Source organism: Egretta garzetta, unplaced genomic scaffold (genome assembly GCF_000687185.1).
Source record: "Egretta garzetta isolate BGI_Z169 unplaced genomic scaffold, ASM68718v1 scaffold260, whole genome shotgun sequence".
Lineage (NCBI taxonomy): Eukaryota > Metazoa > Chordata > Aves > Pelecaniformes > Ardeidae > Egretta > Egretta garzetta.
Window position 1 is genome coordinate 1,182,738 of NW_009258662.1, and position 17,064 is coordinate 1,199,801.

Genomic DNA, 17,064 nt, shown 5'->3' on the forward strand with positions numbered 1-17,064 from the left:
GCATGCTGTTGCCTATAGTATACCGGAAAATAGTTTGTGATGGAAGGCACATTTGGGAATCTTGCAGCTTAGAAATTTTATAATGGAAGACGCTGTAGTTCATATCAGGAAGGATGATAAGTTCTCTTTTATTGCTGCTCATAGGGAGGAGTGTTGCAGGCTGAGCCATGATAGTAACTGCTGCCTATTTCAGCCTACTAATATTTTTCGGTTCTGGTAATTTAATGCTCTTGGGCAAATAGATGACAGCAATGGAAGTGTTCACAGCAGAGTTTATCCGCTCTGAGCCATGCTTAAATACTGGGAAGGGCTATGGGAATTTCTCTAAAGTATCCTGGATCTTGAAATACTGGGAATAAAAACTGAGTGACATCATGGGTACTAGGAAAATGTAGCTTCACTAAGTAAATAATGTCAGTCAGTAGAGCATCCAAAAGTGGGATATGCATAACTGTTTACGTATGTAAAACTAACTGTGTGAAGTTGAAAGTTTTAAGGATTGGGTTAAGAAATCTGAAGAAATGCTGAAGAAATTTTACACTTGCCTATTGGATTACAAAGATTTTGCTGAAATCTGTAACAGATTTCTGCCAGTGAGAGATGTCATACTCTAGGTTCAGTAAGGAATTTGCTACTTACAAATAAACAGTATTTTGATAGAGTTGCTGTTCTAGGAAACCAATAGAAAGTTTTAAGTTGGAAAAAGAAAGCTTTCATGTTAGGACTTCTTTAACTTCTGTTAATTTTTCCTGTGGGCTACAATAGATCTGAAACTGGGCATTACTCTTCTCAGTTTGATTCTGCATAATTTGTAACAGTTTTTGTGTGTGTGTGTGTGTGTCAACATTAGAATGAACTTAGTGGTTGACCATGCTTGCTCTGCCCACTTGTGTTGCAGAAGTATTTCGAGAGCTTTATCAGGATGAAGTTCCTCTTGGGTTAGGTGCTCTGCGCCTGCACAGTATGGTATTTGACTGTCATCCAAATAACTGAGAAAGGCAAAAAGTCTGATTAATTACAAGCAGAGTGTCAAAGGGTGTTGTTTCCTTTATCTTTTCCTGTATCCTATATTTTGTTGTATCAGTTTCTTGTGTTCTGTGAAAGCCAAAATGATCTTGTTCAGCCTGATCATTTGCAGTCAGACATGAGTGCTTATCCACAAAAAGGGGGAAATGCAAAGTTTATTTTGCACTGCTGATAAAATTTTAACGGCTGCCATGTGTTATCTTGGGGCTCTGTGCTTTTTTCAGTTTTTTACTTCATTTTTGGGGGAGAGGGGGAAGAGAGAGAGAATGGGCATAAAGGAGGAGATGCAGTCTGACTCTGGGTTGGGGCTTATATTTTTCAGCTATCTGACAGTGTCATTGATCGTATGAAGGAACCTTCTTCACCCAGTGGAAGACCGCAGTCTCAGCACCGATCAGCATCTGGTGCAGGTATGCCCATGTTTTCTGTTTTTTAATGAGAGAAAGAAAATCAAATGTGCCTTTCAGAGCATTGTAATGAACTCATTGCCATTTCGTAGAGATGATTTTTTTGACATTAACTTCTTTGCCCATCCCCTTTTGAAGAAGTAGTGTGTAGGCTTTTAGAGAACTTATATTAGTCTTTATTTTCTCCTGACTGACATTAAAATGTAACACAACTCTTTATTAGATGTGGCTTTCTAAGGTATTATCCATTGTTGAAGACTCTTTTTCTTTTTTAAAAACCAGAAAAAGCAAATACCTACTCCAAATGTGTATTGAGTTCTGAAGTGAAAATTCTTGCGTACTTAATCAGTGCTAAATTTTGTATATTGAGCTTCTGTTGAAATGCACTTAAGCAAACATTAAAAGAACAATATGCTATTTTCCTATCATGGAATAGTGGAAAAAAGCTGCATACAGTTTGTACAGATCGATGGCTCAAAATGATGGCTTTCTTAACATTTTATATTTCATTATCGAGGCCTGTTCAAGTGCATCAAACGGGCTTCTTGCCAGGCAGCCTGTACTCTAATTTAAAATACTTCAGCACGGTGAACACGACGTAGCTACTGAAGGAGTGAAAATGAATGGCAGAGATTGGAGCATGTGATTTATGTTTGTCAACTGTGTGAAACCTGTAAGGTTCAAGTAAGGCTTCTTATCAGTGCTCCAGAAATACTAATGATACCAGTATTCCCTAAGGGTCTTTTGCCTTGATACTTAGAAAAATCCCACCAAAACTGAACGTGCTGATTAAAAACAAGTCCCGTGGCAGTAGTGGGCCTTGTGGCAAGACTTGAATGAACAGAACGTCACATCTTTCATCTGAAGCGTAGAAAGTTGGTTTCATGTTGCTTAATAGAAGGTGTCTGTGTCCGAGCTGGGCTCCCTCTGTAGTCAGTAGAAAGAAAAAGATGTCTTGGGGGACAATTCATCTGGCTTATTTGAGAATTCTACCTGAGGATGAGATGAATTGCCTTCTAGGAATACCGGGGTGAAGAGGCCGGAAGTAAGCATCAAGTGAATCCACCATGAGACATTTTACAAGTATTGGGATTCCCAAATGATGCTGTTTTAGAGGTTTGTTTATCTGCTTTATGATGTAGGAAGACTGTGGCATAGTGAAGGCAAGGAAAGTACCAGTGCTAAAAATTCCTTAAACTGTCACCTGTCTTGTGAAATGTTGTTTGCCCGATAAAATTGCTTAGAATTTAATGCTTCCTTAAGTAAGGTTTGAATGGAGTAGGGCTATAGTTTCATGCCTGCAGTGCCAGATTGTCCCTCTTTTTTCTTTTTAAATAGCAGCCTTCTCATTATGTGTATGTATATTTTACTGTGGTGAAGAAATTATTCTAGGTAAAGGATTTTATGAAATAATACTTGTGCTTCCTACATACTTGCATGGCGGTGCTTATTGCTTTTTCATCCTTAAACCTGGGTTATGGAAGTAGTCTTGTGTAAGCGTCTGATTTTTGGGATGTGGTGACTAGTGATGAAGGCTGTAATACCCCAGTAATTCTTTGCTAATTCACCATATGTACATATCTGATCCTTTATTTTGTCTCTCTTTGTGTATTGGAAATAGTGCTTTTTTTAAAAAATTTTTATTTATTGGAAGGCTTAATGAATCTCTTGACCCTGCGCGAGCTTAAGAAACCTTACGTGTATTTTTGCTTTAAGAACTAGTGTTTTAGGTGAAGTGCTTGTATTTCCCCAGGAAAGCAGAATCAGTGTTATACCTCAGTTGCTAAAATGATTTGTATTTAATAGGATTAAATTATACTTAAATACATGTTACCGCACCATCCATCGAACGCTTTTTTGATGAAGAATTACAAACTATTGAATTTCTTTGATGCTGTAAGAACAGTCAACTTATTCCTTTATTTTGTAGCTACATCTAACTTGTCAGAGTCTGCATTTGTCTGATAAGGTGTCATTACAGGAAGGGCGCTCGCTTCAAAGCTAGTGCTCTGATTGTTTAATATTGAACTACTCTCTGCTGGTAGCCGAGGGGGCTGGATCCCAAATCTGGGAATCTTCCTTCTGTGATGCAGCAGTGCTGGGTTTTGGATTCTTGGTAAAGCCTCTTGCACTGTTAATGGGAGACCTCTCTCCAGGCAGCTCCTCCCTTCCCGTTCGTGAATCTGGTGATAGCGAGTTGTCTTTCTGACAGGGGATCACTCGCTGTTTCTGAAGAGTTTTCCAAGGATGGTGGTGTTTGGAGGCTGGCTCTGGCTTTTGGATTACCAGCTGGGCAACTTTTGAACTTGACAGTTTGTTAGCCTGCATTTATATCTTTATATATTCCAAACAAATAACACTCTTTTCTACAAAAATAAAAAAGATATCTAGAGGGAGAAATGTTAGAGCTATTATAAACAGCCCTTCCTTTAAGTCAAGTCTTTGATAGCTTTTGGTGGAGGAATAATGGATTAAAAAGAGTGTGTATCTTGTTGCTTGCCAATATATGATGAATTTATTGACTTCAGTTTGGGGTCGGAAAATGAAATTGCGTACACTTAAAATGAAATCTGACATCTAAATTCTATGTCTTAAAGCATCCTAGCTTGCTTGGATCATTGTCTGACTTCTGAGTAATATTAAATGCACTAAAATATTTAACACGTGTAAAATCTTTAAAGTATGTCTGTAATTCCTAAAGCAATATTGATGAAAAGTAATTTGGTCAGATGAGTGCTGCTTTTTTTTTTTTTTTTTTTTTTCCTTGAGTGTGTATTATACCTAAAGCTTTAGTCATAATAGACAAAGAGAATGGTTTATTTCATTTTAGCTCAGTGGATATCTGAAAAGCTAATAGTCTATTATGGAAGGGAAAAAAAAGAACAAATGCTTAAATTATCAAGAGTCTCTGCATCTCAGACAGCCAATTTTTTTCCCTCTGCAGAAACAGATTACACTGAGGATGCAGAGGATTCTTTTTTCTTTTTTTTTTAAATTTTTTTTAAGTGTATTGTTATTGTTAACTATCCTGTCCTCATGAAAACAAATGGGTAAAGGACCCGTGTCATAAAGCACTGTGTATTGTGTAGGTGTGTGATAAAGTGAGCACTGCTGATGCTGCCTCAGAAGTTGGGTTAGACCTGGCATGTTTTCCGTGGAGAAAAATATATTTCTTAGCCTTGTTCATTTGTGTGGAACAATGCCTTTCAACTGTGTACTCTGTTGTGTTGGTGTCCATGTCTTTTGGCCATTTCAGTGGCCCAGGGTATCTTGGCTCAATCAGAAACATATAATGAGGTTTTGTTGAGATGTACAGGAGTGGGTATTTGAAGAATTAGGTTCTAGCTGGAGATGCAAGGAGGATTTCACTGAAATCTAGGAGAGCAGATATCAGCTCATGAGGAGAGGTAGTTGGTGGGATCCCATGGGAGGCAGCTCTGAGGGATAAGCTGAGGAAAGCTGTGAGGTCCTTAAGGACAAGCTCTTCCTTGTGCAAGAACTCAGGAAAGTTAATAGATATATTGGGAGGCTGGTCTGGTTCAACAGGGAGCTCATGATAGAGCCTAAGTGTTAAAATGAGGTCAGCAGGTGGAAGCAGAGACAGACTAAAAAATGAGTGGATTTGTGGATGAGGGGAGGGCAGTAGGTGTCATTGACCTCAAGTTCAGCAAGGTGTTCAACCCTGTCTGTCCTAATATTCTTGTACCCAAGTTAGGATGTTGCAGTGTGGGTAACTGGATAACAAGTTGGGTTAAAAAACCTGGTTGGATGGCCAGGGTCAGAAGATTATGATTAATGTGTCATACTTTACCTGGAGGCTGGTATCATGCAGGGTTCTGCAGGAGTTTTTCTGTTCAAAAGACTTACCAGTGTCCTGGAGGAAGAGGCGGAGTACAGGCTCGATGCAGATCACCCCAAACTGGAGCGATGCTCGAGGGGAGGGCTACTATCTGGAGGGACCTAGACTGGCTGGAGGAATGAGCCAACAGGAACCTCATGAAATTCAGCAAGGACAAATGCGAAGTCCTACAGTCATAGCCCTTGTTCCTTGTCTGGCTTTTAGGAAGTTTTGGGGTGTGGGTTGGTTTTTTTTTTTTTTATTTGAATAATTACAGCATGTGCTGATGATACTAGTACTAGTGGATAGTCAGATGCTGCTTGAAAGAAACTAAAACCAGAATACCTCATAATAATACATATTGTGGGAGGCTCTGCTTTATTGCTTGTAGCTTTGAATTGTTGTTTTCGCTTTTTATCAGTGTGTGCAAGTTTACAGAGTTTGGCTAAATTTATGCTGGTTAAGCAGGAATCCTCTGCAAATAAACCCTTTTAGTTCTGTGCCCTTTAATGTATTAATTGTTTTCATCTACTGTTTTTTGTTGCAACAACAGCTTTTCTCTGCATAAACTAAAAGATGAAGTAAACTGACGTTTCTGTGATTTTTATTTTGTAGAATTCTTCTTATTTTTAGAAAAGGCAAACGACAGTGTTTTAGCAATGCCTGGGTTGATTCCCTGATGTTTACTTTGCTGTGAGACACCTGTAAATCTCGGACAGTTCCTTTCAGCCACTGCATGGATTTGCAGCCTTTTTTCCTGTAGCCGTGAGGGCTTGATCTCTCCATTTGGTAGCACTTAATTTGCTTTCCTCTAGGTGCAGCTTTGGGTACTATTTAGAATCATAGAATGTTTTGGGTTGGAAGGGACCCCTAGAGGTCACCCAGCCCAACCCCCCTGCAGGGAGCAGGGACACCTTGAACCACATCAGGTTGCTCACAGCCCCGTCCAACCTGGCCTGGAATGGTCCCAGGGATGGGGCCTCCATCACCTCTCTGGGCAACCTGTTCCTGTGTTTCACCACCCTCATTGTAAGGAGTTTCTTCCTTCTATCCAGTCTAAACCTACCCTGCTTCAGTTTAAAACCATTACCCCTTGTCCTGTCACAGCTGGCCCTACTAAAAAGCTTGTCCCCCCCTTTCCTCTGGGCCCCCTTTAAGCCCTGACCGGCCGCACTCATCTCTGCCCGCAGCCTTCTTTTCTCCAGGCTGAACACCCCCAACTCTCCCAGCCCATCCTCATAAGAGAGGTGCTCCAGCCCTCGGATCATTTTTGTAGCCCTCCTCTGGCCCTGCTCCAACAGGTCCATGTCCTTCTTGTGCCGAGGGCTCCAGAGCTGGAAGGAGGTTTTAAAGTTGATGGGTACTGAAAACCTCTGTGAAATAAATCAAGTAGGAATTAACAAACTGAGCTGGTCTGTGGATCACTGGTAGCCTGGAATGCCATGATTTCCATCTTACAGAATAACATCGTGTTGTTTTGGTGTGGTTTTTTTTTTTTTTAATAGTATACTTGTGGTTTTGGTTTGTTTTCCTTCTCACTGTTGTGGAGGGAAGAAGAAAACCAAGTTTTTCATAGAATGTTTTGGGTTGGAAGGGACCCCTAGAGGTCATCTAGTCCAACCCCCTGCAGGGAGCAGTTTTTCAAAGGGATGTGGAGATATTTAGGAGAAATACTGATGACTTGTGGTTGGCTTTTGGTCTGAAAATCTTGGAAGCCTCTAGTGTAGCTGTAATATTTGATGGTTTTGTTGAGTAGGGTTCATCCTACTGCTCTTGACAAAGGAAGCAGGTACGTGGTGTAATACACTGACGTGTAGAGGAACGGCAGCTTCATCGGAATGTCATTGCTTCTGACACCCAGGCGATAGGCTGCTCAGGGTATGTATTTTTTTGATGCATGATCTAAACTTCAGAAAGCCCTCATGGGTATTCTTGCACATGTGATGCTGCACTCTTCCCTCCTGCTCTCCTGTGGCTTCCTGTATTGCCACTTCGTTGTCATTGAGTTTCTTGGAGATAACTGTATTTTTAGTGATGTATATTGATATTCTTTGGGTTAAAGGTTTGCTATTGATGGAAGTATTTTATTACCAAAAGGTGAAATGTCTTGTAACTCACTAGACTGCTAAAGATGCCAAACTTTTAATGCTGTCACTGTAACAGTGAATCTTTTGTTGAGTCTGACATTCATGTCACTGGTTTGCAGGGGTATAGGGATGATAGAATTATGCATGGGAGATGAAGCAAGTATTGCATAAATTAAAGTTCTCGCTGTCTATGTGACATGGAAGGTGTTCCGTGAACACTTTCAGGTGGCTGAGTATGTCCTTGTAAAAGGATACTGAAATTAGAAGGAAAAAACTAACAAATAATGTAACTTGTACATCTGTTTTTGTTTTAGTTCATAGTAATTTGGAGTTCAGGCCTGTGGGAGGGCTTACTTCACTGTGTCCCTAAAGGACGGTATTAACCTCCTCAAAAAGATGGTACATAATTAATGGAGAGTTGGGTAGACATGATGAAAATGTTGAGAGAATAGGCAAAAAGACCCAATTTAGTTGTTTAAATGACTTGGATTGTTGAATATGGAAAAGGTACATAATTGTATAAGAGGAATATCTAGAATCTTATGAATGCTCGTCTCATGAGCAGAATTCTTTTTAAGGTGGGAATGCAAAAACCTTGATGTGCCTGGCACATTCTGTTGTACTATATTCCCAACATTTGTCCAATTCAAAAGTAGCGTTTTGATTCTTCACTGAAATACCATTTTTTGAGATATCAAGCAGACTTTGCCTTTGGGCTGCCCGCTCTAATTGCATTTCGAGTGCTGATACATCCTGTGGAACAACAGACACTTTAAACAGATGTCCAAAGGTAGAACAAGAGCGAATGGCAAAGAGGTGTTGGAGCTTCTCATGCAAATGTCATGTATTTAAAGCTATAGTCTGATGTTACAACTAACCTCATCTAACGGTCTCGGGTCTGATCATGTCTCTTCCTATAATAACCTGGTGCCCAGTGATCTAAGCCATCCAGAAACACCCTACAAGAAGAGTTTTGTACTAGTTTAGCTCCCTTAATTGACCCATGTATATTCAGAGGAGGGAAGCGGGAGCACACATGGGAGCAATAGTGTCACTTTTCCTTTCTGGTGACAACCACCTTTTGGAACAGCTTTGCGGATTATGTCCAACTTTAGTTTTTCTTTCTGGAATCAGCTGCTTAAGAACCTTCACCGCTGGTCATCAAAGTGTTGGTGGCAGTGGAAGGGAGCAAGCCCAACCGTGCAGTTGGTGGAGCTGGAGAGCGCAGGCACGGCTCACGCGTCTGGGCTGTATCTTCAGGAGGAGAGTGTTGTGAGGTGAAACAATCCTCAAGCTTTCGTGGACTAGAATTATATTTTTTTTTTTCCCCCCTAATACCGAAATAATATTTCATAGTATTCAAGGAAGGATTAACTTTTTTTTCCCCCCTAAACAAGAAAGAACTTTTGCAGGTAAATCAGTAATAGCAATTAAAAAAAAGCTAACCCAACCAGCCCCCTGAAATACCTTATTCATACCTCAGTGTAGTAGTGGACTGCATGAAATACATCCACTTAAATATGCTCCAAGAAATGACATTTGGTTAACATTAACCCGGAGTTTGGCATGATAAAAATTTGGTTTCATTGTGCAGTTGGAAGGACAGTGGAAATGTAGACTGAGTCTCTCGGTCTCTCCCTTCCCCTCTCCCTCTCTTTCTTTCTTTCATTGTAGTGAAATGATTCTGTTCAACTTTGTGTATGAAAAAAGTGGTCCGTGTGTGGGAGGCATTTAAGGCCAGAATTGCAGTAATTGATTCCCACTCCCCCCTCTGCTTCTGCTCCCGCTATTGCTATATTTGTTGTTATTCGGTGTTGTAAGGGGAACTAAAGAAACGAATTCTGAGGTTTGCAACAGCTCTGCAAATGGGAGAATTAGGTTTTTGAGAGCTTGTGGGATTGAGTGGTGTTTTGGTGTTGTGTGGTTTTGATTACTTTGTTTTATTTTTTTTTGTGGTTTTTTTTTGGTTTGGTTCCCCCCCCTTCCATGAGGGTTGGGGAGAAAGCGAATATATATCTCATGAATATTGTCAAATATTAGGGAGGCATTTGGTATATTTGGGGTTCTCATTTTACAACCAAATGCCTTTACATCTAACTTTTGGTATTTCAAGTGAAATTTAAAGAAAGAACACTCAATGTGTCAGGTCCTGTCCTACTCGTATGCGTAAGTAACTACGTCTCAGGCCGAGGTCATTTCATTGCCATGGTAGTCAGCTCCATTTATTTATTTACTTCTTTTCCTTTTACAAATGGTTTTCTGTGTGTGTGGCTTTTTGCAGGTAGGCAGAATTTATCTTTTAATGGGCATTCATTTAGAAGTGTCATTTTTGTTTCTGTATATTCTTAGAAACAGGTAATTCTTATGTACCGCATACTCTGTGCTTTTTGGTCTCTAGTGGATTTGTGGAAATTAAATTTCATGCTATTCTGCTTAAGGCGGCATGTGCTCTATTAGGGTTTACTGAGCGCAGACGTTTGCTGTAAAAATCTTTTGGAGTAGTTGTGCGATGCACATATAAAGCAATTTTTCTCATAGGTAGTATAACAAGCATATCCAAAGTATTTGCTTAGAAATGGCTTGTGAGTTAAAAGTTACAACCACTGGCTTTTTCATGTGGAAGCACAGGATTTGTGCATGCTAAAGCAATCTTCCAGGAGTTAGCAGAAAATCATGTTGAAAAACAAATGGTGGTGGCTGGCATGTGATTCTTGCATTAATTTCTAGTGCTGCAGTAAGCTTAATTAAGAAAGCCGGGGAAACTGTCTCTAAAAACACAGTGGAAAAAAAAAAACTACCCTGGGAAAAAGAGATTGTGCACAGTTCATGGAGCTCTTTGCAAACCAGCATGTAATAATGAGTTTTAAGGACTAAATGGCTATGTGTTTATGCACGGATTTGGTGCCATTGCCTTTTACTAGTTCCGAGTACTGAATTGTTTTGTAGTTAAATCCTGGCAAAGTTTTAGACCTTTGAGCATAGACAGTTGGGGCTTAGCCGTAGCCTGAACTTTTTGCAAATGCAGCCAGAATTTATTGAATGTTATGAGGCAGACTCAGGGAAAGGCAGCATAAGGGTTTTTGGGGTTTTGTTTTCTTTTTTCTTTTTTTTTTTTTTTTTAATGCTAGAATTCTATACATCAACATGCTCCCCCCCCTTTTTTTTCCCCTTATTAATTTCAGTTGCATTATCTATTAGAAATCGGATTTGACAGAGGAAGATGCCTGCTTGGGGTGCATTTGTTGTGGCCCTTGTTAGGAATCTCCTGTGTATGTTCCTGCAGAAATCACAATTCACCTGTGCTCAAGTTCTTGGTTCATATCGAGACGTAAATGAGCTGAAGACTGACAGCAGTAGGCATTGAACTATTTAATATTTCCTCTGAAATTTCAGCCTTTGACTTCTCTCGTCCATGCTGTGTCTGGGCACCAGAATAAAACCCAGCTATTTCTCCTTTGTCCTTCGGAGACCTTCCTGGGATTATAGGTCAAAAAGACCAGATAGCTGGCCAAGATAAAAGGGAATGTAATTTAAAGGACTGTTAGAATAGAAGTCATTTGGAGGAGTTTGAATGATTTTGCTATCTTAAAGAATAAAATAAAAAACGTTGATAACTTTAATGAAATAAAACCAATGACTAAATTAGAACTGTTTGCTTTTACCAGTATTGGTCTTTGATAGCCCCATGCAAGGAAGCTGCCATTCTGCTATATAGCATCCCCTCTGGTTTTATAGTAAAATATATTGTTATCCAAATTACCTCTCCACTGACTACAACTTTCAATAAAATCAAAAGAAGCGAGGGACTGCTATAAGGGGAGAATATATCAAAATATTTCTAAACCAAGTCTCCAATGAACTGGTAAGAGATCGCTGTACCGGACACGGAGACCTCCAAGTAATAAATTCTTGTGGTGTTAATAGTCAATGCTACTTTTCTTTCCATCATGATTTATTTACCGGTTAGAGAATCTTCAGTGTGATATTAAAGAATACTTTAAATGTATGGTTTATCGCAGTAAGATGAAAAGAAAAGCTTTGTTTTATTCTTCCATCTTCAGGCTGCAGTGAAGTGTTACTAAAACTCTTCATCACTTGTCAGATCAGGCAGGTTAAGTATATTGTGTAGTGCTGCTTCTTGAGAGCTTTGTACTAGTTGTTTTTTAGTTAAACGGGAGGTAACCACTTAAAGACTTCTTTCCTTCTGCCTCAGGGAAAAAGGATGCAATTTCAGCTACTGCTACACTTTTTTTTTTTTCCAAGACTGGTTTTCCTGTGTGTTGAACTCCTTGATTTTCAGTGGTCTCCCATTGAGATATATTACTAAAGTTCTGGGGAACACCAGAGTGAAAATTGCATTTTTTTTCACATATTACTACCTGGTTTTTGAAATCTAAATTTAAAAACTAGCGGAAGGACATTATTTCTTCGCTTTGATTGCAAGGTTTGTTGTGTACCTCTGACCATGCTTCATGAAGCCAGTTTATCTGATTCTCATTTTGAGCTTCATTAACCGTGTTTGATTTCACCTGATGTTAATCATCTGAAAAATAAGCATCTAATCTAAGCTAGTCATTTAGACTAGGGGTGAGACATGGTGGTTCAGCCCATCCTGGAAAAGGCTTCTATTTCTCCTTAATCTCTGGAGCTTTATACAGAAAGAGTTGAGACGAGTGGTTCATCCAAGATGCTTGACTTTTTTTTTTTTTTTTTTTTTTTTTTTCCTCTTTCTTTTTTTGGTGAGGAGGTGGCAGCTTAGCGTAAGAGAAAGGCCTTGATTATCCCTGATGTTACTAAGTGACATTTCTCAACGGGGGGGTGGTGGCACTGAATATTCTAAAATTTAAGTAGAAAAAGTAGTATCTGCAGAAATTGGTAGAAAGAATTAATAAAGGCAGTGATTATATAGAAGAGTGACTTCATTGCTGATCAGAAGCCTAAGGAAACTGTAAGTTTTGGAGTAGCAGCACTGGGTATCCCATCACATCGCTCTGTCAGCTGAGGTTTGACTGAGGACCAGTTTTCTGTTTCTCTGCCAGTCTGCCTCTTCAAGAGATGGCTGAACACACTGTCTCCTTTAATCTCCTTTGTCATTTGCAGGGGAGAGGAGAGAATGTTTTACTTGAAGAAAAAGTGAACCTCATATATTTCTGGATTAACTGGGAGCACCTTTGCTGACAGTCAGATTACTCTTTCTCCTTAGGATTTTCGTATCTGACCTCTTGCCCGCTACAACAGCCTCTTTCTTTTTCCCTGCACCTTTTATTAAATTCCTGAATTCACTTTCTGGTATTTGAGATGCTACTAGCTCTCGCGTTCGCTTGTTCATGCCAGGTTAACGTGCTACTTGGTTGACTTCTCAAGGCAGTTTATTCCTTGAGTGGAATCAGATCGGCTTGTTTTTGGCAATACCGCTACTCACTACATCCTTCTGTAGTATTTTGGTTTTCTTACCGCTAACAATTTACAACACTTAAAAGCTATCAGTGGTGGAGATGGTGGAAGTGTTACATCAGTTTAGAGACCAGTCGTCTGAAGAAGTTATTTTTGCTAGTGGGTCTCGTTACCCGTTACTAAAAATGTAGGTGTTGGATTATTGTTGTTGTGAGAATGTTAAACATTTCAGTGTTTGTCCTTTATTTTTATATAACTTCTGAATAATGAAAATAGCCATAAACACAGTTTCATATTGTTTACAATCAGTTTTCAGTTGTTATTACGTGCAGTAACACAGTGCTAAATATTGGGCTGATAATACTTCTGTTACCACATGTCAAAGTTGATGGTACTGTAGCTGTCTGCTGACAATTAAATATAAAGCTGGTTTTGCTCAAGTTGAAGGAAGACACGTTACAAAGCATTTTAAGTCACAGCCACAGAAACATATCCTTGCTCCCCTGCAAGGAGTGCAAGTGCCCTTGATACTATTGTGGTATGTAATTTGAAATGTGTACATTGGCTATTGCTAATCTGACTTCTTGTGTCCTACCATTAATGTTATGTGAAATAAGGGTTCTGTCACTTTGTTACTAAAACTTGACTTTCAGATTATTCTCTGGAATAAACATGCTGCTGTGTGGGATGTAGGAAACCGGAAGCGTTGGCCTCAAGACATAAGAAAGTGCTTGCAGATTCTCCTGCGTGTCTAAATCAGTGATTCTCGTTTACAGGACCTTGTTACAAATGCTGTTTAAAGGTTCTTAGACTTTTGATTTGGATTTAAATTCTTTTCCTTGTATCCTTCTCAAGTCAGCAATGAGACTGAGAGTGCTGTAGTTTGCATCTGAGCTGAAAAAACACATTCTGGAATGACTGTTTTCTCTGCACTGATACAAAACATCCATGTATCAGCCTGTTGTTATAACTCGAATGAATGAACAGAAGATTAGATTTGAGCGCACCGCAAGAGCCATTAAAGATCCACTTATTTATCACTGCAGGCTGCTTTGTACCTAATTTTAGGTGAAGTGATTGCTTTCAGACTTTGTGCATGGTTTCAGTGCCCATGTCGTCGATAAATAAAATCATGACTTGATACGGAGGTGGTTACACTTTTTTTTTTTTTTTTCCTGAATAGCCAGCTTCTACTGGAAAATTCTTGGTCCTGTTAAAATTTAGTGCTAAGTTGTTAAATTGCTTTAAATGTACAAAGTAGAAGTTTGGCATCTTGATTTATCTTTCCATGCAACTCCAGCCACTGAGAAACCTGGTTAATGGGATCAGCAGATGTATTGATGAGTGTTATCTTTGGGTGAAACACTTTTTTCTTCTCTTTCATTAACCTTTACCTGTAAAGAGACACTTTCAATGCTTGATTTTTCACAGTATCATTACACTATGGCCTCTTACATAATTTGTTTTTATCTTCCCTCTTTCCCAGAATAACACGCGAAGTTATTACCTAGTTTTATCCAAACTAGTTGGAGAGAGAGATTTCTCAAGGATAATTAATTTATTTGCCTCTTTTTCTGAAAATCTGCAAATGGATTGGTGACGATGGTACTATTCCAGTGTTTCCTGGTATGACTATTGACCAGCGTTACGTAGCATAGATTACCTTCACACTGTTGAACTGATTTGCAAGGTGAAAATAACTACTGATGTATCTTGTAATGCATGTTGCAACTTACTTTATTTGAATGTTAAGACTTCTGCTGCACCCCTAGAAATTTCCTCAAGGATGTGCCTGGGATGGATGGGGGAAGCTCTTTACTGGATGCGGATCTTCTGCAGCACCCATACCTTTTCCGTTGTTATTGTCCGTATTCTTTTTCCGTCATTATTGTCTTTTCCTAGTTTAATTGTAAATTTGCCTCTTTGAATCTCATATCCTTCCCCTTCCACCCTATCGGTGCTTTGCAATTTCTGTATTCAACTTTCAGTCTTCCTTCTTACTGGATTTCTTCACTGGGCCCTTCCCTTCAAAAGGGCTGGTGTCCTTGGCCTGGAAGGGAGCGGTACCTCTTGCTGTGTCTGCTTGTGCGTAACCCTGGCTGGGAAAAATTCAGAGCATTACTGGTGAGAAAGGAAAGATGGTTTGGTGATAGGGTTGAGCTTGGAGGAGATAATGATACGCGGAGACTTGCAGCAAGAGCTTCTGCAGCCTGACCTGATGCATATAGAATCGGTTAGGTTGGAAAAGACCCTTAAGATCATCGAGTCCAACTGTGGAAAGGCAGGGGCAGGGGAATCCTGGAGAATTACAAGACTGTGGAAAAGCCATCAGTGAGCCCAGTGGATTTGGGAGAGCTTGGGTCAATATGAAGGGGGAAGATGCTTTGGAGCAATGCATGCAAATAGGCCAGACTAGGTTTTGGAAGGTCCTGGAGCTTGTGGTTGTGGTGCTGTTCTTGGCGTGCTTTCTGATGCTTGGCTGTCCCATACATTTGAAATTCAGCATCTGAAGGGAAGGAAGTGGGTGCAGAAAGTCACCAGTCTTTGAGAACAGCAGTGAGACAGGACAAACAAGCAGTTGCTCCACTCTTTACTAAAGTTCAAAGATAACTTCTTAGATTTGATGCATCTCGTGATAGCTTTAAGTAACAGAGTAGTTGCAAATTAACGGTGGATGCAGGTTTTGATGTTTTACAGCATTACCTTCTGTGTGACCCCTCAGGACGCTGGGGACCTGCGAGTTATGCCCTGCGGGACAGGCAGGCAAAACTCTGCTGTGGTATCTTGGGCTACTGAGCAGTCAGTGCAAGTGTGCTGGTGGGCAGTCACTGGGTGCATAACTCTGGGCCAGCCATAAAATTCACCTTCTTTGCTCAAATAGTACTGGGATGTGAGAAGAGGTAGGGTTATTGTGTATAGAATTGGAATAGAACCTAAATCCACAAGAAGCCAGGTTATCATTAATTTAGCTGCTCATGGGAAGGAAAATACTGTTGGTTTTTAATTTCACAAAGCAGAGAGAGAATTTCCTTTGGCATTTGGAGCTGTGAGTACGCAGCTGGCTTTGGAAATAGTGTAAGCAGTAGTGAAGGGGTTGAATTTCAGAAAGCTGATGAAGCAGCGTCGTTGTGAAACTGTATCTTCCAGCAAGTCCCAGTCTTTGGTTGTCTGTCTTTATGTTTATTTGCCTTGCCCCTCTTTCTTCTGATTGATTGTTCAGATTGGTTTGCTACGAAAGGACAGGCTCCATCGTAGATATATCAAAATTTCGGTTTGGGTCGAAGAGTTAGGTGAATAGAAATTCATATTTTGCAAACATTTATTTGTAAAAAAGACAAAAAGGATGGGGGAGGGGAGGGTTGTTCCTTATAAAGGTGTGCACTGTGTGTATGGAATGCACGATATCAGAAAATAGCATTATCCTTTATCCCATTGCCTATTTACATTAACTCATCCCATTCAGTCGCTCATTAGAAGTCTTCACCTACCTTCTTTGGGTGGCAAGGCCTGTTCTCTATGTTTTGAACCACATTTATGTAACAGCAGGGCTCCCTGCCCCACAAACAGTTGGCACATGGACATTTGACAATAAAATTCAATGCTGAGAGCTAGGTACTCTGAGCGTATGTTCCCACTGATGGAAAGGTATGTGAAAATATCCTCAACAGAGGGCTTTCTGATTCAGAGTGGTGAGTAGCTTTGTGAACCTTCTTATTCCTGTCCAAAGTGACTGCAATCCGGAGCTGTAGTTGGGTAAAATTGACTTTTCAGTGCCACTGATAGTGTGCGGTGACAGCTGGAGAATCCGCTTTAAAGGCGATGGTAGTAGCTGAAATGAACATCTACATTTTCTATTTATGTAGCCTCGACAGTATGGAGAGTCCCATTTGGGAGTGCTGGCCTGTGCAATAGAAGTTAGTAATCCTTTGTCATCAGTGGTGATTTCTACATGTATAACTAAAGAGATGTTTTAGTTTATAAACCCTTTTACCTAGCTGTTATGTGTAGAAATACATGATTATTGCACTGTCCTCTCCAGTGGTAGATGATGTTCATTGAAATATGTGTGGTGAAAGAATTTAGAAGTGATTTTGTCCAAGAAAATAAAAGGGATACCTGTAAATTTCCCCATACTGTCAGATAAAATAGCTTTACAGTAAACTTATGAACCATAAAGATCAGGAACTGGACAACTTAAACTGTCCTGAAAGAACACTGCATGCTTAATCCTGTTGAAAGCAGAATCATAAAATCCTTCCCATCATTGCTTACAATGTGATTATTTTTTTGAAATGTTGAATTATGAAATCCT

At 39.8% G+C, this 17,064-nt stretch overlaps 1 protein-coding gene across 1 annotated transcript in view; it reads left to right on the forward strand.

The window, feature by feature from the left end:
- Positions 1 to 17,064, forward strand: part of CHCHD3 (coiled-coil-helix-coiled-coil-helix domain containing 3) — a 170,026-nt gene that overhangs the window by 1,364 nt on the left and 151,598 nt on the right. The window contains exon 2 of the mRNA XM_009648396.2: positions 1,349 to 1,436. Coding sequence (XP_009646691.1) covers positions 1,349 to 1,436 — 88 coding nt within the window. The remainder of the gene's footprint in view (positions 1 to 1,348; positions 1,437 to 17,064) is intronic.